Below are 27,612 nucleotides of genomic sequence, written 5' to 3' on the forward strand. Positions count from 1 at the left end.
GCAGCCGAAGGGAAAGGCTGGTGCCACTTGCAAGAGAAGAGTATGGGCAGAGAAAGACTCAGGGCTACGTGGGAAGCAGCCACGCTGCAAGCCCCGCTGGAATGGGCTGCAGCTGGATCTGGGGGAAAGTTGGCTGATGGGAAGCTTGGGCACCCAGCAATGGGGCTCTGGGCACCCAGCAGTGGGGCTCCAGGCCCTAACTCCTTTGCATTCACAGCTTTCCCCATCAGCAGTGCCCCGATAGGGTGCCCCCATCCTACATTCTATTCCATGTCCCTAGACAGCAGGCAGCAATTCTCAGCTGGGACAGACTCCCACACTTAAGCCAACCCGCTGTTGCTGACAGCAGCTTAAAACCAGAGCCCTGAGGCTGGGCAGGGCAGGGAGATGACTGAGCTTGATATGCTCTCCAGAGGAGAATCCTTGGCTCTGTTTGCTCCCAGCATGCACTGGGCTCAGGGTAAAACCTGGGGTGAATTCTTTGCAGGAACCAGGCTCTTTGCAGGAACCAGGTCCCCATTAGGTATCTGAAGTTGTTGCCAAGACACCACAAGCTTCTCCATCCACAAAGAATGTTTCATTCCCCTTCACTGTTCTGCCAACAGCTCCAGTAGCACGAGGAAACTAGTAACCGCATCCTAACAGCTTTGAAAAATGGCTTCACCAGGGACCTTCAACACCAGAGATTGCCCTTGCTAATGGCAGTTGCCAAGCCAGCTACCTTAACATAAGAACAGCCATACTGGGTCATACTAAAGGTCCATCTAGCCCAGTATCCTGTCTGCCGACAGTGGCCAATACCAGATGCCCCAGAGGGAGGGAACAAAAGAGGTAATCCTCACACAATCCCTCCCCTGACACCCATTTAGACAAACAGAGGCTAGGAACACCATTCCTACCCATCCTGGCTAATAGCCATTGATGGACCTAACCTCCATGAATCTATCTAGCTCTTTTTTGAACCCTGTGAAAGTCCTAGCCTTCACCACATCCTCTGGCAAGGAGTTCCACAGGTTGACTGTACGCTGAGTGAAGAAAAACTTCCTTTTGTTTGTTTTAAACTTGCTGTCTATTTGGTGACCCCCTAGTTCTTATATTGTGGGAATAACTAAATAACTTTTCCTTATTCACTTTTTCCACACCAGTCATGATTTTATAGATCTCTACCATATCCCCGCTTAGTCTCCTCTTTTCTAAGATGAAAAGTTCCAGTCTTTGTAATCTCTCTTCATATGGGATCCATTCCAAACCCCTAATCCTTTTTGTTGCCCTTTTTGGAACCTTTTCCAATGTCTGTATATCTTTTTTGAGATATACAGGCAAACATATCTGTACGCAGTATTCAAGATGTAGATGTACCATGGTTTTATATAGAGGCAATTATTTTCTATCCCTTTTTTAATTATTCCTATCATTCTGTTTGCTTTTTTGACTGCCATTGCACACTGAGTGGATGATTTCAGAGAACTATCCACAATGATGCCAAGATCTCTCTCTCGAGTAGTTATAGGTAAATCCTTCCACAAGGATCCACCAGGGAGATGGGTGGATGGGCCCAGTTTCACCTCCTCAATCCACTAACCTGAATGGAAGTTGAGTGCAAAGATCCTGGTTCCTTCAATATCAATACAGAAGGGTCTGACTCTGCCCCAAAGCAAATGTCACCCACTAGCTTTTACTTTTGTAGGATTTCTGCAACTGTTACATTTGGAGCCATGCAGAATTCTAGCAGAAATAACCCTTGTACCACATGGTAAGGGTTGACCTGCCAGCTCCAGCACCCAACCCATCCGCCTCTTGATTGCTGCCGCACAGGGGCAGCCTGTGAGCCTAGGCAAACTAGGCAGTTGACTAGGGCGCCACCGGCCCGAGCACCCAACGATGACGTCATGGGGAGCCCCGGCGCCCCGTGATTACATCACGGCCATTGACGGCTGTGCAGGTGGGGGCACCGATCACGCCTTCCGCTTGGGGCGCCAGCTGCCGCAGCCGGCCTCGGGCCACTCCTGCTGCCACAAGATGCCATGTCAGTTGGGGAAATCCTCCCAGCTGGATCTCTTGATCCACATCTCTGGTTCCTGCTGGAGGCAAAACCCTGATTCCTTCTCTGCTGCCCTGCTATTTAATGTTGCACAGGAGTTCGGGGTTGATTGCTGCTAGCAGGTCCAGCCAGGCAGTTGGCGACCACTGTTGGGAAAACTCTGTTTTCCTGTAAAGATTTTGTCCGAAATAGAACGACTCCAAGGAAGTTCGCTAGGGATTCCTACGCAGGCCCCTGCCACGTCTGCTTGGTCCACCACTGCCCTAGTGACAGACAGCTGTCCAAAAAGTCTTTCATCTTTCTGGTGCCCGTTCATGCATCTTCTTGGGCAGAAGTAGGATCATGTGAATACAATCAGGGACAGAGCACTGGGGCTGAACTCTGTACAGGTGGATATACAAAGGTCACCACCGCTCTCTGCAAATGTAACCCCTGACCAATGCATGCTCCACACGCACTTGGTCCACAGACCACACGCGTTACAGTACAGAGTCTTGGCTCCTTAGCCCCCGCTCATGCTTTCATGGTTGGAGGTTTTAGTGCTGGACAAGAAAGAAGTTGTCATACTGAAATCGAAAGAAATAAGCCCCCCGGTGATCTTTCACTCTAGCCCCCATCCCCCCCTGCTAGAGGAGGGGAGTAAGTGCTGTACCCTGTTATTAGGTGGCACAGTGGGCATGTTGCCCCCACAAAGCAGGGAGCTTTGGGCAGCACAGGGCATAATTCCTCCCAGTGCTCTGCAGAGACAGTGCACCTCTTCCCATGCCGGGTGGTCATTAACTCTAAAGGTCCCTAATGAAAATGCTCCCAGGTTTTCAGCCGTACCCATCCCATCTCTGCAGCGTGTGAGGAAATGTCTGCTGTGTGAGATTTGCTCCTTGTCAATTCAACCGAGAGCACTGAAGTTAGGGTTTGTAAACAAAAAGGCCTTGTCCCTTTAGCCACTGGTGTAATTGCGACAGTGAAAATTCCATGCATACACCCCATTTACAAAGACAAGACACAGATTTGTGCTGGGTGTTTTAAACACTCAGCACACCCAAGATCTTAGTAGAGTACACAGCCCACAGAAGAGACAGATCACACCAAAGGTTTCACAATCTGACCTGAAGGTTTTACAAGTCAAACATCAAAAGAGCCATGAAATTAGACACCCCTCCCCTCGACAAAAAACCACGCAAAGCTTGCTTTCCAAAGGAAATCACAACCCCTTGAGCTGTCTGCAACCCAAACATTGCCGCATCCTGCTCACAAAAATGTGAAACAAGGTGACACGGGCCCTTTTGTTTTCACTGCCCCAAGCGAATAGAAATGTAAATAGGAAATAAAACAGCCTGAGGAATGAAAAGTAAATAAGGTCTCTAAGCAGTCCTTCCTCTTGGATACTTACCAGTAACAGAGGGAGGAAATCTGTTTTTATAAACTCAGAAATCTTATCTTCACAGAGTCCCTCCACAGGATCCCTCTGGGTGGGACTGGCAAAAAGCCTAACAGCCAGACTTACAAAGGCATTTAGGCACCTACTGGGATTCACAAAAGTGCACAAGCAGGTCAGGTGCCTAAATCAAATCAAAAGGAATTAGGCATCTAATTCACTTAGGTGCTTTTGTCAATCCCACTTGATGCCAATCTGCAATAGTAGGCACCTAAAATACCTTTGTCAATCTGGACCCTACGGGACATAAGAGCACAAGGCACACTGACTTTCAATTCCTCAACAGTGAAAGCACATTTTTGGTATGTTCCGGCCTCATTCTTATCAGATTATTTCTGCCACAGGATCTCCCATACACCTGGCCATTTCTGTTCCATGGGGTCTGTTTCCTTTTGTGAAGGAGAAAGTCAGTAAGGGTATGTCTACACTACCCTCCTAGTTCGAACTAGCGGGGTAATGTAGGCATACCACACTTGCAAATGAAGCCCGGGATTTGAATTTCCCAGGCTTCATTTGCATAAGCGGGGCGCCGCCATTTTTAAAACCCTGCTCGTTCGAACCCCGAGCCGTGCGGCTACACGGGGCACGAACTAGGTAGTTCGAACTAGGCTTCCTAGTTCGAACTACCGTTACTCCTCATTCCACGAGGAGTAACGATAGTTCGAACTAGGAAGCCTAGTTCGAACTACCTAGTTCGTGCCCCGTGTAGCCGCGCGGCACAGCATTCGAACGAGCGGAGTTTTAAAAATGGCGGCGCCCCGCTTATGCAAATGAAGCCCGGGAAATTCAAATCCCGGGCTTCATTTGCAAGTGCGGTATGCCTACATTTCCCTCCTAGTCTGAACTAGGAGGGTAGTGTAGACATACCCCAAAAGCCTATGGTTGCTGCCAGCTGCCCTGAAGATGGGGATGTGGATTACTTGACATGCTCCCTTCTTCAATCAGAATTACAACTCCTAATAAATTCCACTGCCCAGACTGTCTCCCGGGTTCCAGGGAACGCTCACAGCTATACACGACTCCCAGTACTCAAAAAGAGACGGGCATGCAAAATTCATTTGTAATCAAGACCTTAGGAAGCACCTTTTAATAAGTACAGAATGCCAATTAGCAATGCAAACTGAACAGCTAATGAGCATTAAAAGGGAAAAACCAATTAGTTTTCACGGGATTCCTGCCTGCCATTAACACTTGACGTATTTTGATTTTTAAGCTCCTGTGTGGCTTGGAATTTCACACCAGGACCCGAATGTAGCCGAGATCCCAATCACTATCGTACTTAATTCCAAACAGAAAACGAGCGGTTGGTTTTGCTCACCATCAATCAAACAGGTATCTAGGAAATGGCAGAGCCGGGCTCCGTCTCCATGGAGACGGCCATATGCAACAACCACCTAACCGAAGGAGAAAAAAAAATCAGATACAGATGCTTCTTGTGCAGCCTGTTTTGTTTTGGGGGGAAGGAGCAGAAACAAAGAGGGTGTTTTTAAGAAATGGCACTAAAATGGCAGAGGGGCTGCTGCTTAGACTGGGGCAGGAGGGAATGGCAAGTATATAAGCAGACCTCCTTTCTGCTCCTAAATGCATCTTCATTCAGCAGTTGAATACAAAAAGAGAGGCTCTGTTGCTAGCAATCCTGCTGCCTTACTCAATGCTAAAGTGCTTTATCCAGCTGAAATAAATCCCCCAGGAGCTGGTAACATTGATGCTGTCATGAAGGGTATTTCATCTGCAGGAGAAGGGGGGTGAGCTTTACTTGAGGTTGCTATGGTTACAAAATTTATTAGTTTCTATGGAAAACCCCCTTGCTTCTGAAGAGCTTGTAATGTGCCAGAGGGCATTTCCATAGCCAGGTCCCTGCTCCTGCTGAACACCCCTTGGTTCCAGACCTAGGCTGGAAACACAATGGTACAGGTTGTAATCTGCATCTGTTTCACCAGCGATACAGGGTCAAGAGTGATAGAGACCTGATGAATGTCACACCATAGAGCCCAGGCACACAAACTGCATCGAGACACGGATGCCCATGTCTTATCCATCCAGCCACTCACGCACGCCCCCCCCAATAGCCCACTGTCTTCATGAAGACAGCCCCAACAAGTATGCACACGAGTAGCATGCCCGCACTAATAAACACCTCCACATTTCTTTGATAAACATGGCTGCCCCATCCTATCACTTACCCGTGCTCCCCTGGTATTAAAAATCAAACACATGTGGGAAACCGGAGCCCTTCTGCAGCGGCAGGGATATGCAGACACACAAAGGCCTCTTGGCAGGCAATAGGATCCCTATTATGTACCTGCTCTGTCTGAGTCACTATTATGCCTTATCTGTGTGATTGAGTCAGTTCTAGAGAACATCCTCTGTATTTGTTGTTACCTTCCCTGGACAGTCATGGAAACTAGCCCTCTATACCACACTGAGCACTGCCTACAAAAGGATGTTGCCAGTGAGTGACTCACTTCTGGACACGGCATCTGTCGAACACCTGTTCTTTAACTGCCACGCCTCCCAAATGGCATGCACCGTCTTTCCCCCTCCGGCCCTGGTGCTTTGCCCGCACTCCCTGACAGTGCTGCCTCGCCTGGCCCAGACACGCCCGGCATTGTTCTTGGGTCACATGGGGTACCCGAAGGGTGTCAGGCAAGGGAGGGGTTGGAAACTGAGCCATCTATCTTGCTGTTTACTGGGAAACCAGCTCTCTGCCCACATGGTCCGCTATTCACAGTGCTAGCGGCCAGGTTACTGCCAACCTGGCACAGAGCAAGGGGGGACGCTGATGGGTTTTGACTGCACGAGGGAGAGGGAAAGCAGATTCCAGTCCTGTGTCTGCCACATGATGGGGTGTTGATTCCCATTTCCTAAGCTCAGACGGTTCGAGTCTGGCAGGGCCAACAGGTGGGAGGCAGAATGGTGTATCCAGTGGGGCGGGAGGTAGTTCCGAGCCGCAGGGAGACAGGTGCAGCTTGTGGCTTTGTGACCCTCTACAGTCATTTGTTTTGGGTTACCGTACTCCCTTGAGATCATCACTCCCACCTCCCGCTCGCCCCATAACTTGTACCCATCATTCCCCCCTCCCGCCACGGCAGATTCAATTAAAACCCCCAATCATCTGTTTTCTCAGCTGTAGGGCAGCCTGTGAACTGTAATAGGGATCTGTGAGTCACCATACCTTATGCATACGAGATAAGGACTAGATTTATTGCTGCATTTGAAGATCTGTAGTGTTTTTGGATGGGTTTGGCTTGTCCTGACCACTCCCAGTGACCCTGACTCTCCCCTCCCTGTGCAGACACATACACACACGCACTCACTCTCATACACACACACTCTAACTATTTGATCTGGGTGAGACAGCAGCAGCTGTCAGAGAGGAATCCCCTCTCAAGAGCAAGGAGCATTCCTGAGCTGGGTATAAACACAATTCCAGAGCCCAGTGTCATTCCTGACTAATCCTGCCCAGCCAAGGGGAGGCTGGCCTGGCCCCCCAGTGCCTTCCTGAGACTTCCCTGGCTTCTCGGCACTAGCACCTGCTCTGCTCTGTGGCTGGAGCAAAGCCAGGAATTCTGGGATAGCCCGGTGGGACAGCTGGCTCCACTCTGACCGGCTTGCTTCATCAGATTGCTGCACTGCAGTACCTATGAATACCCCAACCCCACAGCTCCCCCTGCAAGAGCCTCTCCATTGTGAGGCCAGAGGGGCTCACTGACATTTCTGCCCTGGATTGACCGTTGTGGCCTCCTGTCTCACCATCCTTTCAACAAAGGGCTCGCTAAGAGTCACTGTACCGTCTGCCATGGATGTTCCCTTGATCAGCTAGTAGGGGTATCTCTGCAAGAAAAGGGACATCCCACCACCATCCCTGGGCTGTCTGCCCAGCACTCCCAGCCCTTCCCAGCAAGTCCCCTCACAGGCATCTTCTTTGGACTCTCCCCCAAACCATTATGGCCACTAGAAGGAGCAAGGGGTGGGTGCATGAAGTGTAATGGCAGCAAGCAGATGCTGCCCACCAAGTGCAGCCCCCTTGCCCTTCTAGCCTGCTGGTCTCCCCTTTTCTACGTCTTATTACCTTCCCCGAAGGCATCGTTCCTAGAGAGCAGGGGTTTGAGAAATAAGAGGTACTTCTCAGGCAGCTCCGCCAGAACCACTTCACTGACTCCCCGTTGTGCTCCAGTAGGAGGCAGCTCGCTCCCCTAGGGCCCGACGAGGCTGGGAAGCTGTGCTGCTCCAGGGCTAATGGCCTGCTCCTAGAGACCACAACGCTTGATGCCTTTGAACGTCCCCAAAGCCAGGGCAGGGCCTTCCTCTGGGGCAGAGGGAGAAAAGGGGGGGGGGGACCGCTTCAAAAACAGGCACCCATGTGAAACGTACATACACGAGCACCCAGGCCACTGTGAAGGTCCATGTAAAATACAGACAGCTGCACATGCAGCGGGCCTAGGTGGGAGCAGAGGGATTAAAGTGACAGTTATGGAGGCCTCACACACACACACACACACACTCCAGCCAACCCTAAACTTGCAGGGCAGGTGAGGCTCTGGCTGCCTTGGCTGAAGAATCCACAGGTGCCCTGGGGCTGGGAGAAATGAGGGCACGAGCAAGCTGCCGCCATCTCGACAGTTACTAATTATCATTCCTCTGCGAGCGCTTACTCTGCCAGTCGCCGAGACGGGATTCCTTGGATGCCAAGGGGACTTGCGCGTTGCGGTGATGCAGTTCCATCCCCAACGGGATGTGGCGTTTCCCCATGTGCATGAGCTTGTGTGAGCACTGACGTGAAATGGGGGAGCACGCGTGCACATGAAGGAGGGTGCTATGTGTGGAAAGGGCTTTACTGGCAGAAGCAGCCACAAACTACGGATGTAAATCCCGTTTCATTGGCTAACCGGTTAAACCTATTGTTTAAACCATTAACCAATTACGGGGGGGAAAGGGGGGTTAAGCGAGAGGGCCGTTCCAGCTGGGCTGGAGCAGCCTTCCCCTCCCAGCCGGAGTAACCCCTGTCCGATGTGGGACCCTGTGGGGTTGGAGCAGCCCACTTCCCATGGCACGCAGCGGGCTCCTCCAGCCACCACCAGTTAATTGGTTAAACATTCACATCCCTACCACAAACCCACAGGCATTAGGAATGGCCAACCCCAAATCTGCAGGAGCTGCTGGACCCAGGAGCCTGTCACTAAGAGGCTCCTTCACTTCCCTATCAGAACAGGATTGTTCCCATCTTGTAGTGTCCTCTCCAGGGCTTAGTCCAGTTCAAAATGACCCAAACAAAGAGGCTTCCACAGCCCCGTCTATCCCATTGGACAGCACATTTCCTGATACTAAATAAACCTTTTCTTAATTTCATCCCATGGTTCCTCATTCTAATCCCTTGCTCCACCCTTCAGAGCCCTGCTCCTTCCTTGGTGCTTTACACCCTTCTGCTATCTGCACCCCATTCTCACTCCTCTGACTTCCAGTTTGACATGGGGGAAATGGAGGCACACAGTAGCTAAGCAACTTGCCCAGGGACTACAGAGAATCAGTGGCAGAAATTGAACCTGGATCTTCCATGATCCAGTCTAGCATGTGAACCACAGCATCATTTTTCCTCTCTTAGGTGGATCAATAGTTAGGGCAATATGCATGAATACACCCTTGTGTGTGCATGGGGCTCTTTTTCTTTGCCTTCTCGTTTCTGAGCCTCTCAGACAAATTCAGGTCACATTTTGAAACTTTTCTCCATTGCTACATGAGCTAGACATTAAAAAAAGCCAAAAATTGTCATATAAATCCTTGTCTCCGAGAGGTGGGGCTCAAAGCAAATATTACAACATTCAACAGCACTACAACAATTTAAACAGAAAAAGCCAGGAGATCCTATAGGCAGGAAACTGAGGCATAGCACGATGAAATGCCGTGCCTCGTCATACAAGAAGGCCGTCCTTCCTCTCAATGCTTGCTTTGCAAATCTGGCCTTTTCAACAGGTTTCCATTTGACAGGTGATCCATTCTTTTAGTTTTATCATCTCCGCCCCAGGGTGGGTGGGTGGATGGAAAATGTGTGTCATATAGACAGATTCTTCACACAGGTCCATTTTCTACTGCGAATCTCCTTTGCAGCACAGACAAAAATTCTCAACAGCTCCCCTCCCTTATCATTACAAAGAGCTGCCCAGTACTGCTGGAACCATATCGTCAGCAGTGCGGGAAGCTGATCCTTTCTGCAGACCTTTCCCTTTTCCAAGTTGGCTCAGCCGCATCCAGGGACTGGAGAGGGAAAGTCACTTTAATCTGTATCTCCTTTACCCTCACAGTCTGGCTTTATTCCTACATGTTTCCCTCTAGGAGGGAGGGAAGGCCATAGTGGGGCAGGAGAGCTTCTGCTTTGGCGAACTCAATCCAAGCGGTGCAAATGTCCTGTCCGCACCTTTTTAACAGCTGGTGTCAAGTAACAGTTCTCCCAGGACCAACCCCTCTCTGGAGTGCAGCAATGTAGCCTGCCGGGGTACATCTAAACTACATGGCTCCGTCGACGGAGCCATGTAGATTTGTTGTTTTGGCAAAGTCAAATGAAGCCGCGATTTAAATGATCGCGGCTTCATTTAAATTTACATGGCTGCTGCGCTGAGCCGACAAACAGCTGATCAGCTGTTTGTCGGCTCAGCGCGCTAGTCTGGACGCTCCCCTGCTGACATCAAAGCCCTTTGTCGGCAGCCCCGGTAAACCTCATCCCACGAGGAATAACGGGGCTGCCGACAAAGGGCTTTGATGTCGGCAGGGGAGCGTCCAGACTAGCGCGCTGAGCAGACAAACAGCTGATCAGCTGTTTGTCGGCTCAGCACGGCAGCCATGTAAATGTAAATGAAGCCACGATCATTTAAATCGCGGCTTCATTTGACTTTGCCTATGTGTCTAATCTACATGCCTCTGCTGACAGAGGCATGTGGTCTAGACACAGCCCCACAGAGAAGCCTGGATCCTAGCTTGGTTCCCAACATGCCAGTTCTGCAGCCGCTCACAGATTTGGGTCTGGGTAGGTTTGCATCAAATAGCTCTGTTCAGTAATTGCACTAACTGAGGTTCCTCTGCAAATCTGCCACTCGGTCCAAGGAGACTCCAGCAGCTTTATAAACCAACAGAGTAAAGGGGAAGCCCTTGGTGATAGGGGGCTGCTGCTCAGGTACCAGGACCGGCAGGAGGATTCCCTGGCCCAAAGAAAACAGGTGCCTCAGCTCTATGGACTTCAGCACCAAAGTGAGAAAACCACTGCAGTGACTGTATGAGATGCATGGAAGACTCTGCCCATGGTGCTCTGTGAGCGCACTTACCATATGTGTTGGGAGCAGGCGCGGATGCCCTGCACTGTGGGGCCAGGCTGGAAAACCAGCCTCAGGGGCTCCTGTCCACACAGAGGCCACCTGGGACCACCAGCAGGGAGAACCCCACGGCAGCTGCTGTGGGTGGACACACAAACTCTTACCGCCTGGGTTTAGCACCAGCCCTTGGAGGACTTTAGCAGCAGGGGGAAGGATGCGAGGACCCAGAGCAAGCAGCTGCCTACCTGCCCATTCTACACAGGCTCCACCTGTGCCAGCTCTCCCGCTTGGTGACTGGTCACTGGTACAGCCTGAGTCAGGTAGGAAGGAGTGCACCTAAGGCTTGGCGCCACCTACTGGCAGACTCTTGTAACTGACCTTAAGCTCAGGCCTGGGGCTGAGCATTGATTTCTGTTGCTTAACGACAGGAAAGCTGCATAATCCTATTAACTAAATACCCTTTCAAAGAGCACTGGAATGAGGATGGAGAAAAGGGGGGTTATGTAAATAGTGCCACAGTACAAAGCCCCAGAACACGTGTGTTGGCTTTATCCTAGGCTGGGTGAATTCCCCAAAGCGGAGATACAGCGGGTGTAGCTGCAGGTGCAACTGTCTCTTGTAACCCCCCTCTCCCGAACAGACTGGGTTCTTCTATGGAACACGTGCTTAAGCCCTCAAATCACTGACCCTGATAGGAGAGGCAGCTCTTAGCCCCCCTTTACTCCCCGCTCTGCCAGTGGAATTTATGCTCCCAAGGATTCCAATACAGTTGGTTAAAACATTGTGCAACTAGGTGATAACACAAATCACACTGCTATGAAAGTGTCTGTTTTTCCATGAGATTTAAAGTGCACTGCACCACCCAACACAGAGTAAAATTTCTGGCATCCCATGCATTTAACCACTCACTAGCGCTGTTCAGTTCTTCCACATCGTACACCCTGCCACGGAGATTCCATATACCTCTTCAACTGAGTTTATTTACTGATTCACACAGACCCTGCTGCAGTCCTTGGAGTGCTCTCTGCGTTGCAAAGGACAGGAACCTGAATCCAGGCAGTAAGAACCCTGCACAAGGGCTAGTCACTTATATAAAAGTGTGGAGCCTGGGTCCTTAAATATACAGTAAAATAGCTTCACTTCATACAGCCAGTTTTCTGAGGTGATAGGAAACCTGGTCAGAGTTTCCCCATGCTGATCTGACAACAGCTAAATGTTTTCCAGAAACGTGGAGATTTCACAGAAAAATCTCAAAAAGGCTGAAAAGGTTCCTCATGATAAAGGTCAAAGCATGTTGTGACTTTTAAATGAATGAAGTATTTCTAAATTGCTCATTTTGCGAACAATTCTGGGATTTCAACTTTTCTTGGCCATTTGGGACAAACACGAATTTCCTGCAGGTTTTGCAGCCAGTTCTAGGCACGAGGCAGAGGAGATACAAAAGCCACTGCAGTCACACTAGCAGCTGTACACAGGAGCTTGAGGGACAAGGAGAGAGGGAAAATCCTGTCTCCCAGTGAGCCAACAAGGAAACGTTGCCAGGCAACATCCAATAACTGGGATTGGGCCAAGACACTGGGGCTCATGCCCAACTCTTCTGAAAAGTGCCACCAGAGGAGTTTTAATAATGGCAGGCAATCCAAATGTCAGGCTGATGGCTAATCCCAGCGACTGCATTTCCTACATCACAGCACCCCTGCATACCCCCTACACTTGAGTTATTCACTTACGCTGGGTAATTGCCAGGCCTCAAATTTTCCAGATCGGATTACGAATATGGAGGCTTAAACTATTCTCTTAGTGCTCCTTGGCAGTGTGAGAGGAATTGGTATTCCAATCATTTCCATTAGCCCTGGGACCAGTGCTCGACGGGCTGAGACACCAGGCACAGTACCTCTGAAGGGCGCTCTTTCCCCCCCATTTGAATCCGCTCTCAGGGATCATGGTTGCATTTATATAACTCAGAGCATGTGGCCTTCACCACCAACAGTGGATAAAGGTAGGGAGCCATGAACTCTTGGGACTCCAAGCTCCGTACTCAGAGGGGGCTGGATTATAACTGATAAAGAGGCAGAGTCCAATGGTTCCAGTTGCTGTCAGGACCACTAGGTTGGAGACCCTCCTCTGGGAGGAGGAAGACAAGAGCCTAAGCGGGAGGAATGGTCTGCCTGGGCAGATATTGAGCTCACTTAGCCTTTGGGATGAAGCATGGCTAGAGGTTAGAGCCCAGGGCTGCAAGTCAGGACAGCTGAGCTCTGCTCCCTGTGGGCCTAAGGCAAGTTGCCACATTGCCTGGAGCCTCAGTTTCCCTGAGGGCAGGATGGAAATGGTGATATTGATGGGGCCCTGCAAGGTGCTACTGTTATTTAGAAAGCGCTGCTTGCAGAGAAGGGCAGCGCCTTATCATTCATAGGTCTCTTATCACAAGAATCTGGCCTCCCTGAGGGGAATGACCCTGTCTGGGCCCACATGGGGTAGGAGTTGTGACCGCCCTGCCTGTGCTGTGACTGGAATCCAGAGCCACAGAAACTGAGGAATCTCAGAACCCTAGAACTGGATGGGATCTCGAGAGAACATCAAATGCTGTTCTCTGCACGACAACACTGATTGCAACGCAACACAGCTCTCTCCAGCCTCATTATGTCAGTCTCCCCGAGGACAGCATGGCTGCCAGGAACTCCTGCCCCATCACCATGGAAATGTGAGGGCCCACTGAGACTGTCAACTGCTGCCAAGCAGAACAGGCCCCGTTGTGGCTCACGTGGCACCAGAGAACTTGGCTAAGTAACAGGCTCGGGGTGTTTCCATTTCCTGTGGGCTTGCTAGGCACAGTGCAGCACTTGGAGGCACCTCTGCCATGGGACAGGCCAGCATGAAGAAACACCTTCTCCGTTACTAAGGGCCTTCATGCTGCTTGGGTTTCACCTCACATTATGCTTCCTGGCAGACTGTCCTGCTCTGTCCTTCCCCCTTCCATCCTCTCAGCACCTCACCCTTGGCTATGCCAAGTGCAGCCAGGCTGGGTCAACACATGGCTCAACCAGCGTACTTCAATCTGGCCCTGCAGCACCTTGGCTACTCCAGTCCTCGGATGCACGCCCATCGCATACCCAGCTATTCCAGCCATGGGCTCTGCCTACTCCCCTACGTCTAGACTGCAGCGCTTTTCCAGGATACCTTCAGTATCCCAGAAAAGCAATGCCGCGTTCAAAGAATGCGCCTGCATTTCCCCCAAAAAATTTCAGAAAAGCGGACGTGTTCTTTTGCCATCCCCACGAATCTCATTGTACGAGGAAGAAGGGATGGCTCGAAAGAGCAGATTTTTCTAAAATCTGGAGCCACGTAGACACGCCAAATTTTGGAAAAGCCTCTTTGGAAATAAAAGCAGGAAAATATACGCAAAATGCACAATTTGTGTTATCTTTTTCTGACTTTTCTTTGGAGTCTAGATGTAGCACTAGTGTCAAACGACTCTTTCCGGGAGAAGCCAGACAGAGGCCAAGTCCTGTTCACTCAAAACCGTTCTCAGAGCCAGGTCTCCATTACCCACTGCGTCAGAGCGCATCCTCTGGACGGGCTGTTTCCCTCTTTCTCAGGGAAGGAGCCAGAAATCTCGGTGCTGGCCTTTCACTGACTTGAAAGTTCCTTCCCAAATTCCTGTCCCAGTTATTTACACTAGTGAAGTCTCCGGCCAGCACTCCTCACTGCTCCATGGGGAGGATGGAAGCGAAGGTCACCTGGGTTCATGAGCATGGAACATGCTGCAGAGTTCCGCTGCTGTGCTCCCATGGCAGAAAACACACAGCAGGGAGTCTGGCATCAGAAAGCAGCAGCGAGACCAGGAGCACACAACTGGGCAGACCCTGGAGATTTTCAGAGGGGTCCAGCATGATCCCCTTAGGCATAGGGAGACATCCCTAAATGCCCCACCCTTACGTATCCCCAGGTGTGAACCAGGGAGCAAGCCAATCCATTGTCTTTCTGCAGGATGAGTTGGCAGGTTCCCGAGTGTCGGATGTGACCTTTTCACAGTTCGCTTCCCATCTCCAGAAGGGGCAGGGCATTTTTAGCTGGGGCGTGACAGGTTTCAAGGAAGGGGAAGAAAAGGAACTCTAGGAACGGAGATGGCTGTTACGGAGATGCATATGTTGAGGCAGAGGGACAATAATAGTAGCATGTGTCTTGGGGGAGGCTGTGCCTGCAGCCACGGAAGGCTCATGGCACTTTACTTCAAGTCCTGATGCAGAAGAGTGTCTCCTGGGACGTTCCCTCCAGAAGTTTAACCACCACTCTCCCCCATTCCTCCCTTCTTCATCACTTTCTCCCTCTCTTTGCTGAGGGAGCTCAGGAAGGATCAGAGTCCAGGTTGGGAAGAGCATCTCAGAGCTCTGCCACCAATACCCAGACCCTCTCCGAAGCTCTCGAGGCTCCAGGAGTGGGTTGGAGGCCCCTCAAGTACAGGGTCCCATGTGGTATCAGCTTCCAGTCATGGCTAGAAGTGGGGGTGAGGACTAGGGAACAGCCTTGGCTCACCATGCCAGAACCTCCATTTGGCTCTATAATAGACATGGGTCCAGACTGGTTCCAGCATCACCCCTGGGTTCTTTCCCTCATCCCTTTCCGCTTTTATCTCACCATCTGTGGTGGGGACACTAGCCTGACACCCTTCAGCTCTGAGGCCTAGTCCTTTAAATGCAGGCCCTGCGGCCTAGTCCTTTATGAGATCCCCTCTTTGTCCAGGATCTGGGAGGAACGGGTAGGGGGGCCCGGGCTCTCCCTCTCCACCGGGCCCCAACCCAGGGCTCTATCAGTGGTGGGTGGCTCCCACCACTGGCTCAACGGGGAGTTCTCCCCAAAACACGCTGAGACCGCTGGGGCTTTTCCTGCTCCCCGCCCTGGGTTGCTTCCTACCCCAGCCCCCTGGCCAGCAGCGGTCCCACCCGTATATGTGGGTCTGCCGGCAGTCACGGCATTGGCAGGCCCAGCGTGGGGTGCCGCAGTGGCTGGTGCAGCGACAGCGTCTAGGGGGGCTGTATGGCACAGCCTGTGTTGCGGCCGAGCTTGGCCCGGGGATGTTAGCGACGTGGTCCACTGGTCCAGCGTCTCTAGCTCTGGCTGCAGCGGCTGTGGCTCGGGTGGTTGGGCAGTGGCTCCTTCTCCTCCAGAGGTCAGTCCCAACTGAGCAGCTCTGCAGCTTTTTATACCTGGGCTACACTGGGAGCATGCCCAGCAGGGCTGCAGGGGAGGGGCATATTCTACCCAATAGGCATGCTCCCCTTCCCCTTGTCTAGTGCGGTGCTGGCAAGCCCCATCACACCATCCCCCCATTAGTTATTTCCCTGCAATGTAGACACATAGGGTACGTCTAGACTACAGGCTTTTGTCGACAGAAGTTTTGTCGACAGATACTGTCGACAAAGCTTCTGTCGACAAAGAGCATCTAGACTACATTCAGTTCTGTCGACAAAGCAAGCTGCTTTGTCGACAAAACCCGGTAGTCTAGACACAACCCTAGATGCAATAACACCTTCTGTCGACAGAACACTGTCGACAAAAGGCGTTATGCCTCTTAAAATGAGGTTTACCAGCGTCGACAAAACTGCTGAGTTCTGTCGACGTTATGTCGACAGAACTCAGCGGTAGTGTAGACGCAGGTATAGTTTTGTCGACAAAAGTCCACTTTTGTCGACAAAACTCTGTAGTCTAGACACACCCTTAGGCACTTTTTCCTAATGTCCAACCTAACTGTCAGGGTGGTTAAACTGGAATAAATTGCCTAGGGAGGTTGTGGAATCTTCAACTCTGGAGATATTTAAAAGTAGGTAATAAGAGTAGGTGAGATAAATGTCTACCAGGGGTGGTCTAGACAGTACTGGGTCCTGCCATGAGGGCAGGAGACTGGACTAGATGACCTCTTGAGGTCCCTTCCAGTCCTAGTATTCTATGATTCTATGAACATAATGAAGGCTGGTCTCTTCCTTGGGACAGACAATTCAACAGAGACCCAAGCCCACCTCACAGCCATCCCACACCCTCTCCCCATGGCAGATGTCTGCCAGCCCTGGGCTCAGAAAGAGAAACGTGGCTCTGAAACCCAACATCCCCTCTCCATCTATGGGTATGTCTACACTACCCTCCTAGTTCGAACTAGCGGGGTAATGTATGCATACCGCACTTGCTAATGAAGCCCGGGATTTGAATTTCCCGGGCTTCATTAGCATAAGCGGGGAGCCGCCATTTTTAAATCCCCGCTGCATCGAACCCCGTGCAGCGCGGCTACACGGGGCTAGAACTAGGTAGTTCGGACTAGGGTGCCTATTCCGAACTACCGGTACACCTCGTTTCACGAGGAGTAACGGTAGTTCGGAATAGGAACCTAGTCCGAACTACCTAGTTCGAGCCCCATGTAGCCGCGCTGCACGGGGTTCGAAGCAGCGGGGATTTAAAAATGGCGGCTCCCCGCTTATGCTAATGAAGCCCGGGAAATTCAAATCCCGGGCTTCATTAGCAAGTGCGGTATGCATACATTACCCCGCTAGTTCGAACTAGCGGGGTAGTGTAGACATACCCTATCTCAGTTGTGCTGAGAGGAGACCAGCACCAAGGGATGAGCCAGCGAGCATACATCTGTCAAGGGTCTACAACGACCTCCTGAGTGGATGAACTCCTGCTGTCCACACCAGGCCTCCAGGGAGCAGGAGCTCTGCCTTGGAAGCCTGTGACCAATGACAGGCAGTCGCCGGACCGCCCTTGACGTCAGCTCGTGTCTACAAACATTTTCTTTGACGGACGGCCAAAGCATGCGAGGCAGGGACACAAACGGAAGCGGAGAACAGAACATCCGATACAAAGGAGAAAGCCAGTTCGATGGACGTTAGACAGCTGATTCTGCGTCCTGCTGGGACGAATGCACAGTTGTGCCCAGGCTCTTGATAAGCTAAGGAGACCCAGAGAATTTACTCAGCTAGCGGCACAGATCCCCAGGGAATCTGTGATCCCACCACAGACCTGATGGGAATTCATCCTGCAATACTGACTCGGGCTGAGCCAGTCGGACATTCCTAGCCAGGGCTAATCCAGCAACAATCAAATGTCAAGGAGAGATCACAGGGCTCAGAATGACCAGCCCGGCTCTCTCTGCTGTTACTGCTAGGTCATTTGGCATGTGGGGATGCTAGGGGATGGCTCCATGCAAAGAGGATCAGGGTAAATTCTGTGCACTCAGCACATCAGTGGCTGGCTGCTGGTATTTCTTATGGCAGCCTCTGCCGAAAGCCAATAGCAAAAATGCCTTCACAGCTGGGGCCTTGTCCCCCAAACTCTTTAGCTACCTTAGAGCATGTCTGTTTCCTTCCAGGCAGCACAGTCCAGCAGACAGAGCACTGGACTGGGAATCAACACACCAGGATTCCAGTCCCAGCTTTGCCACTGACCTGCTGCATGACCTTAAGCATGTCATGTGACCTCTCTGGGCCTCCACTTCCCTTCCTGTCCCGACCTTTGTCTGGTCCATTTAGACTGAGGCTGTTTGAGGCAGGGACCGTCTCACTATGTGTATGTGAGGTGCCCAGCACAGTGAGCCATGCTCTCAGCTGGGGGACTTTAGTCAATACTTTAGTCAAGACTTTAGTCAATACTGCAATACTAATTAATAATCAATCATCAACCGAGAGCCCTTCTGTCCCATCTCGACTACAATCACTTGAGTTAAGCCATGGGTCCCTAGTGTAGGCTTCCACACACACCTAGGCTTCCACACGCACAAGAGCAGAGCACGTTCTATCACAGTTCGGCTATGGACATTGCTGATGTGAATACTAGCACAAGAGCTTAGACCCAGATAGCAGGGCAAAGGTGTTTCATGCTGCCCTGGCCCCGGCAAGGAGTATGTTTTGTATGGTAAGCTTTGCACCAGACTACCATGAAAATGCACCTGACCCCCAAATCATCTGGGTTTCTCCTGGGCCACGAATCTCAGAATAAGGCACTGGGATACTACAGTCACGAGGGCCTCAGTATCTAGGGCCTTATATGGCCCTTGTTACCATAGTAACAAAGGGCTGCATTCTGATATTCATGCTCCAGAAGAACCTCAGATGACAGCAGGTGGAGGTGGAAAGTGCATTTTAAATCAGAGACGGCTAGGACAGGGCAGCACCTTGTGTTAGCCCTTTCCTATCACTGGATGTATCCCATTTGCATTAACAAGAGGTTCTGTGCATACCCCCCCAGAGAAGAATAAAACCCACACACATGAGAGAAAGGGCACCTTCTCATCGTGGTACGGTTCTTGATGCAAGACCAGGCTGTTCCCTTGACAATATTCTAGTTCTACTATTTCCTGGGCCAGGGAGGGGGTTTTACAGCTTCTATCTCCAGCCCCCAGACTTGCAGGGATGGGAGTCCCCCCTCCTGGGTCTGTTCTCAACTCCACCATGCCTGAGCCTCTGCACCCTCTCTGTACGATGGGGATAATCATACAGCCCGACCTCACAGGGATGCAAGACCCAAATGCTCGTGAAAGCACTAGGAAGTACATAGAGTGAAGGGGGCAGAGAAGGGCAAAGGATTATTCTGATAGGTTGAAGTGCCCTTGAGGAGAAGAGATGATCCTCTTGTGCTGCTCCTTACATACTGGTTTGCTGTGCTCCACTACATTCCAGCTCCAGCACCAGGCCCCCTCCCCCCCCGGGACCCCTTCTTCATGTGCCAAATGAAGGCTTGGCTTGATTTTTCCTAAGAAAATGGTAGATCAGTCTCAGGGTGGCGGAGCAGCGTGCGGTGCTCACCCATGGAACAGCAAAGTCTCCGCATCACAGCACTCATTACTGAGATCCTGGGAGACAGGATTCAAGTGGAAATAATCCCAACAAAAGGCTGAAGAGAGCCTTGGTTATGGAGGTAACCACCTTAGGCAAGAATATCCTGGATATCTTCCAACGCCAGTCAGTCTGCTCTGCCTTCCTAAATCCTCCGAAGTATGAAGCTTGGGTTCTGGGATGTTCACCCCAGTTGTGCCAGCTGATTTCCAATATGGGTGAATTCGGTACATTCCACATACCCGAGCCCTCCTTGCCGTTTCAGTACGATACGGGCAAAGTTCCCTCTCATGCTTTCCATCCATGTGTGGAATAAATTTTGTTATGTATGCCAAGGCATGTGTGGAAGTGCACCACTGTAGAAACACATGCTGCTGGCTGTGGATCCTCTGGGTGCTCTGCTAATCAGCTGGACAACATTTGAATCTTTCCTAGGTGGCCACACAAGCGCTCAACTTACAGGGTACCCTGGATACAGGGTACCTCTTCACTTCCTGCCCTGAACTAGGGTAGTGTGGCACTTAAAGAGTTGCCAGGGCCCATCCCAGAAGTTGCTACAATTCAGGGCTGGGTGAAGTAACTCGTGGGCATAGTTTATTAAAATCCAGTAGTCTTTCAGTCAGAAAGGTAATTTGGGCGTGACCCAAAATCCAACAAAGTCAATGGAAAGATTCTCACCAAGATGAGTGGGCTTTTGATCAGACCCTTCATAAATAATACCTAGGGGCTATATAGTGCTTTTAATTATGGACACTCAAAGCCCTTTACAAAGGAAGGTCAGATTCATTTTCTCTGTTTTACAGATGAGGAAACTGAGGCACAGAGCCCATGACTTCCCTGAGGTCACACGGCCGGCCAGTGGCAGGACTAAGAATGGAACCCAAATTTCCTAGCTAAGGGTGCATGGGACAGACACTGCCTTCTTTAATAAATAAAGCTTTGTAGTTATTATCATCACCGTCAATGGCAAAGTAAACCATGTCCTCAGGCAGCAAGACCTTTCCCTTTGAGATGCAAAGATCATTCACCCCGAACCCTCCACCATGGGGAAGTCCAGGTCCCTGTGCAGCCTGAGGCTACTCCCCAAGTGTGATGAGAGCCACAGGGACTCCACCTTCTCCCTCACATTTCCCCGTGGACTCATGAGAGGTGACCAGTTGATATAAAGCAACAGTGCCACCTGCTGGACAGTCATGCTCTGCAGGTTCAGCAGGTCGTAGGTTTCCTGGGCCGTACCTAAGCGCAGGGCAGTGCACAGCTCAGGTTACCTACTGGTTGTTGGATGGACCCGACCGAATTCCTGTATCCAGTGTGGGGTATTGCACTGCCCAGCCCCTCCCTCCTTGGTGGTTCCATTCCTGTCCTGAGAAAGTTCACCTGGACTAGAACAGCCACCAGTAATGTCACAGACAAAGGGTTGTATGACAGTTTACAATGGGGCTCGATGCCCAGAGATAAACCCCTAGCTGTGAGTTAAGGTCCAACCAAACCTCACAGGGCTCTGGCCCACCTCTAGTGATCACTTCCAGTGTGCAATCAATCAAGATAGGGGAGAACTGTAGTAGGAACTGTAATACTGCACACAGAGGAGTCCTCTGCCCTCCAACACACCCACAAGTCGAGTGTGTTCGCCATGGTGGAGTGTGTTCCCAATGGAGGCCATGTTCAAAAGATCCCACCTGTGGGCCACATGTTGAGCCTCATGTAAACCCAAACTGCACCGCGGGCCACAAATGAACGGGCCGTGGGCCACACACAGCCCATGGGCCACATGTTGAGTAGCCCTCATCTAGATCATCCCTGACAGAGGTCTGTCTAACCTGCTCTTAAATATCTCCATTAATAGTGATTCCACCACACCCAGTGCTTAACCACCCTGACAGTTAGGAAGTTTTTCCTAATGTCCAATCTAAACCTCCTTTGCTGCAATTTAAGCCCATTGCTTCTTGTCCAGTCATCGGAGGTCAAGAAGAACAATTTTTTCTCCCTCCTTTTTGTAACACCCTTTCAGATACTTGAAATTCCCTCTCAGTCTTCTCTTTTCTAAACTAATCAAACCCAATTCCTTCAGCCTTCTCTCATAGCTCATGTTTTCTAGACCATTAATAATTTTTGTTGCTTTTCCCTCTCCAATTTCTCCACATCTTTCTTGAAATGTGGTGCCCAGAACTGGACACAACACTCCAACCGAGGCCTAATCAGCAAAGCGGAAGAATGACTTTTTGTGTCTTGCATACAACAATTGAGGTGGGGGTTTGCTGCTGGAAAGCCCTTTGGGAGTCCAGCTCTCCTTCCCCAGTGTTGCAGGCAGTAGTCTCCTATGGCACTAGCTCCCTGGGAGAACGAACCCCCCCCAATTCTTCTAACTTTTTATTGGTGTTGATTTTTCAACAATGATTCAACGAATGTCACCCTCAAGCCTGATTACCCTGCCTGGGGGGGAGGCATCACACTGAGCAGTCAGCTCCCTCCCTGCTCCATTTATCTGCTCCATGGGCTGGCACTGGGGAGGCAGGTGGACACACCGGCTGATACGCCAATGCCTGCAGGTCCCGGGGAGCCTCACGATGCAGCATTACCTCTTACCACGGCACCTCTCGCACCTTGGGGCACAACTGTGGCTCCCAGCCACGGCAGGACCTCCAGAGCAGCTGCATTTGTTGTCATGAGAAAGCCACTGGCCAGGAACCCCACGTAGCATTTGGGAGGTGCCCTTTCACCTCCACCATCCTTGCAGAGATTCTGGCCCATCTCACTTCCTTCCTGGGCACATCCATCCACCCCAGAGACAAGCCAGAGACAAGCAGCACAAACGACAGTGGTTGGCCCACACGTGGGAGCTGGTGAGCCTGTCCTTCACTCAGCCCAGCAGCAGCAGGACAAGGCAGTATGAGGCAAGTCCCATGCAGCAACAGCCTCGTACAATGGTGCTTGTAGCCAGCCCAGTGGGGAGAGAGAAGCAAACACCCCCGGGACAGTCTCTGTCAAAACAAGGAAACAATCCCCCTTTCCCATCAACATCCTGCAGATGAACCGTACCTCCCAGCCCTGCCTCCTGCCTCACTGGCAAAGGGGAGCTGCCTCCCCCTCCACCCCAGCCCAGCAAAGCTGGTGGAGGAGGCCCATAAGCTGCTCTTTTTGGTAATGATTAAACCCAAAGTCCTCTGCCATTTCTGCTCATTATGGATCCCGTGCTATTGACTCTGTGTGAGTGTCAGCGTGTCACCCTGCCGCTCTGGCGGCTCCAGTGTACATGCCGGGGGAAAGATTCTGTTTCTCCAAATTGCCCCTGAACTTTCAACTGAACATGCTGGTTATCTGCCCTCCCACTCTCCCCACTCTGGCCAGCTCCTCTCTTTTTCCTGCCCTAGGCTGGTGTATGTAGGGGACCGGTTATTGACTCGTGTTCCACGAGTGAGTTTGAAGCAGTGGCCAGTGAAATGATTCCTCTGCCACCACAATGTAGACAGCTGGTTGGCATCCTCCGGAAGGATATTTGCTATAGCAACGTATTGGAAACTAGGGATATAAAATCCCGTTTAATTGGCTAACCAGTTAAACATATTGTCCAACCTGTTAAACATATTAAAGGGGACGAGCGGGGGGCCACTCCAGCCCATCTGGAGCTGCACCCCTGCCCGCCGGTGGGCTGGAACCACTCACTGTAGGCAAAGGCTGCTCCAGCCTGGTCAGAGCAGCCTCTGCCTGCTAGCTGCACTGGAGCAGCCCCTGTCCATGGTGGGCCCTCCTGCGGGGCTGAAGCAGCCCTCTGCCTGCTCTAGCCCCACTGTTGGGGGTTAGGCTTAGCCGTTAACTGGTTAAACCTTCACATCCCTATTGGAAACCTGGCCTGAAGTCTACAGGCAATGCAGCTTTCTCCAGGATTCCACTGCCAGGCTGGGAAAATTGCTTCCCACCAGCCTCCACGGCCCCAAGAGGACCTACAGCCCAGCACAAGGGGAAAGAGCGTAGCAGAAATATTTCGCATGACAGAAAGAAACACAAACCCAAAGCCACTGGGAAAACTAGCCTTGGAAAACCCCGAAGAGGCTCCCATGTCCCCTGATCTGCACTCATGTTTGGAAATAGGGGTTCCAAATACACCAGCTGAGCCAGTCTGTGAAGGACTCATGGTGCCCCTCATCCCAGGACTTCATGCCAGCTGGACTCCTTTGCGTATCCACTACCAGCTTTGTCTGGTACCAAAGTCCAAGCCCCTACAGACCAGGAGGAGCTCTGGAGAGGAGAGTCATTCCAGGCTTGGCTCCCCTCTCTGCTAAAGTTGTGGTCAGCGCCAAAGAAAAGGCATTGAAGGAGCAGGACGCCAGCCCCGCTCGCCAGCCCTCAGAGATCACTGTGTTAGCAGCAGCACGTCCTGTTTTGAATCTGCCAATCACTCCCTTCTCCACAAAGCCCAGACAATTCCTCCAAAAGAGAGGCAGGGATCTCCCTACAGCCCACCTCTTGTCTCCTGCTCTCGGTGCTGGATTTAGTGCCGATGTCACTCGCTGGACTGATCTATGCACAGGCCTGGGATTTAGAGGAGCAGCATCGATGTAAAAATTCATACCACGGGCCCTCCTCCTGCGCATGCTACAGACCTAGAGTCTCGAGACCCCCTGCAGCGCTGCAAGGCTAACCACACGGAGAGCAGCATGTGCCAGGTGTGCTTCCACACTGAGGGCCAGATTCTCTTCTCATTGACAGAGGGGCAAATCCAGGGGGAATTCCACTGAGGTCAGCGATGTTTCACCAGCCTAGGAAAATAGACCATCAGGCCCCTCAGTCTCTGGGATTCGGGGGGAAGCTCAGCATTGGGCCCTAGGAATAAACATGCCTCTCTCTGAACACTCAAGTTCTTAGGGGTTAGCTGATGGGTGAAGGGTGGGAGGGAGAGGGAGGGGCCAGTCAAGGATTTCCACCAATCCAAGGCCCACTCTTCAAATTTTCCCAACTGCAACCCATTCTCAGAAATAGCACCAGAGGGTTTGAACCCCTGTGATTGGATTGCCTGGGACTCACTTAAACTTGAGCCAGCCCCCTCCCCCCCCCAGGAGGGTGCGAAGAGTTTGGGGCATAAGGGCTGCACAAGGGGGCCTGACACCTTCAATTGTCTTGCAGGTCTAGTCATTTCCTGAATGGCTCCAAGCCCTGTACAAGGGGAAGCAAAGACTCACCGTTCAGGCACTGTCACTGCGCACCAGTCCCTCAGACAGAACAGCAGTGGCCGAAGCGTCTCATTCACGAAGCACGTGAACCCTGAGACTCTGCATCCTTCCCCTTGCAGTGACCAGCCTCCATCCACGTGTGCAGCCGCCTTCGGTCATTTACACAGAGTCCCAGGACTCTGACTAAGAAGCTCCCTGGGGTTACTTCTCCTTTTCTAACAGGCCTGCCATGGTCTGGTTCCCTATGGCTGCTGTGTGTCCCCATGTATCCAGCCATTCATAGCATGCCAGCCCCTGTGCCCGTGCACACAGTAGCCTGGGGCCAGCTGACAGCAATGGCCCTGGAGCTGTCAGGAAAGGTTCACCAAGCCCTGTCGCTGTCTAGTCTGGCTCCTATCCTGCACACATCTCTAGAGGCAATACAATTAGTGCACAGGCCTTTGGAAATAAGCACAAGCCACCTCATTAATGCATAAGAACAGATCATTCCAGGCAGTGAAGGGGATCCCCTGCTCCGTCCTATGGCTGCTAATTAACACAGGTGATTACTGACCCTGAGCATCCCAGAGCAGCAGCAGAATGGGGGAGACCTGCCCCTTGCAGCTCCCCAGCAGCGGGGCCAGGAGTGATGCCTGGGATGGTGACACTAAGTATTGCGGCCACATCCCGCTGGGCCCACTCCCCTGGCAGCGCGGCGGAAACCCATCCCGCGAAGCTCACCTGCGTGTCGATCATCATCATCTCTCGCTCATCGCCTCGGTGGGGTCCTCACGGAGAAAGGGGGCCGGAGGGCTGGCTCCCACCAGCTCAGCTGGTCGCTGGAGGATTCCGATGGAGGGTGGCCTGGCTAGGAGGGGTGAAGGGACGCCGGTCCTCAGCCCCCATCCCAAGCCCTGCGGGGTCACTGCCTGCCTGGCTGCCTTCTTCAGGCGCTGCAAGGGTGGGATCCCCGAGGAAGATCCCTTGTCAGGGCTGAGAAGATCAAGGCGTTGCCAGGCTAGGAGAGGCAGGTGAGAGGCCGCATCCTGGACACGGGGCTGCCGTGGTCACATTGCAAATCCAAATCACATCCCCCAGCAGCAGGATCCTGGGCGCAGAACGCCGGGAGGAATCTCCAGGAGATGCATTTCCTCGGGAAGGGGGGGGGGGTGTCTGTCAGTTTCCCATTGTCCTGCAAACAGCCCCACGGAGCAGCAGCTTTGCACCTTCAGGAAAGCGCCCAGTGCCTCTCCTGCGAGGGAATCCAGCGGGTGGGATCCGAGAGCTCGGCCCCGGGCGGGGGAGGCGAGCTCGCTTTCCAACACACGCACGTTGCAAGGCGGCAGATTGCAAAGCCAACAAGCCTGGGCTGCAACAATTTGCACAGGGAGCGTGAGCGCGTGTGTGCAAAGGCGGGTGGAAGGGGAGGGAATGAATCAGGCACCAGGCGTTTAAAGGGAGCTCCAGAAGAAAGCCTGCTTCCCCGGGTCTCTCTTCGCTGGAGCCCTCTGCAGGGCAGAGAAACTTCCCTTCAGCCAGGAGAGCGGCGGCGGCAGCAGCAGCAGCAACAACCACAAACCGTTGCAAATGAAGCCGCCAGGAATCCAGTCGGGTGCCCCTCTCTCCAGCTGGCGTGTGGCTCAGGGAAAGGCAGGGTTGTTGGTTTGTTTTCTTCCAGATCCGCCTTTCCTCTTGGAGCTGTGATCCCACCTAGGGAAAACGAGGAGACAGAAGAGTTCCCAAGAGGTTACAGGAGGGATGGTGTCAGTGCTCCTAATTGAAAAGCACCCCCTAATGATCCTGTAGGGTTTTGTCTTCCAGACGCCTAAGCTTTGCCTGCACGGAGCAAATGAGTTGGTAGTAATTGTGCTAAGCACAGGACATTAATGAGCCCCCGGTCAAGCACTATGGAGCACAGACAAAGACAGCAGAGTTCAAAACCATGTTAGCAGGTCACCAGTGATCCTAGTTCAGTCACTTCCAGACCCACAATCACATATGCTGTCAGTCAGGGTCACTCAGAGGCAACCACACACACACAGTCACTCAGCTCGCTGATACACACAGACACAACCACACTCAGTTGCACTCAGAACCTATCACTCAGAAACACCATACACCCAGGCAGGTGCACCATCTCACACAGACACCGTCACTAGCAGACACCCAGATGTCATTCAGGCGCTTAGTACATTTCCCATTGCCCTGTGCCCCAAGGTGGGTGTTTTGCACACCAGCAGAAATGTGATGAGTGTATTATGACGCCATGGTGTCCCTGGGTGTCTCTGTCACTGCTCTATCAGTGAAAGCAGGAAGGGGCTGCTTATTGCCAGAGGCCACGCGCGTGGGGTAGCACTGGCGTGGCAGAGAGAGGGCACTGCCTTGGATTCAGCGGCTGTCATCCTAGCACCACCCTGTAAAATGGCTCTCCCTTCCAACCACTTGTGCCCAGCACAAAGTGCTCAAGTGGCACAAGGGTGAAAGCAAAGCCCCTCGATGTCTCTTGTGTTCGCACATACGTCTACTCACGGTGCCACGCACAGAACCGGGATCAGGCTGCGCAGCAGAATCTGTGGTCGCCTCAGCTCCCCTGACCAGTTCCCTCCCCCAAGCTGCCTCAGGAGGGCCTGCTCCTCTCAGTCGAGGGACTGATAAGCTACAACAGATGCCGCTCTTCCATTAGCTCCATCTGGGGCTCCTCTGAGTCATCCAGATCCACAAAGGCAGGCTCCAACTGGGGCTGATGAGGTAGGCCCCCTCGAGGGGCTGAGCGTGCTGGTGTGACATCTGTAGTGACACATTAGGTCCCTCTTCAAAGCATGGGCCAGACCCAGGGATTGGCCCTGAATCAAACTGGCTGGTGAGGGAG

At 52.0% G+C, this 27,612-nt stretch overlaps 1 protein-coding gene across 1 annotated transcript in view; it reads right to left on the bottom strand.

Moving 5' to 3' along the window:
- Positions 1 to 26,357, bottom strand: part of RALGDS (ral guanine nucleotide dissociation stimulator) — a 116,915-nt gene extending 90,558 nt beyond the window's left edge. Inside the window, exon 1 of the mRNA XM_006136834.4 lies at positions 25,485 to 26,357. Within this exon, the coding sequence (XP_006136896.2) occupies positions 25,485 to 25,505 (21 nt within the window). The 5' untranslated portion in view covers positions 25,506 to 26,357. The remainder of the gene's footprint in view (positions 1 to 25,484) is intronic.
- Positions 26,358 to 27,612: the final 1,255 nt, after the last annotated feature.

This window comes from Pelodiscus sinensis, chromosome 22 (genome assembly GCF_049634645.1).
Source record: "Pelodiscus sinensis isolate JC-2024 chromosome 22, ASM4963464v1, whole genome shotgun sequence".
Classification (NCBI taxonomy): Eukaryota; Metazoa; Chordata; order Testudines; family Trionychidae; genus Pelodiscus; species Pelodiscus sinensis.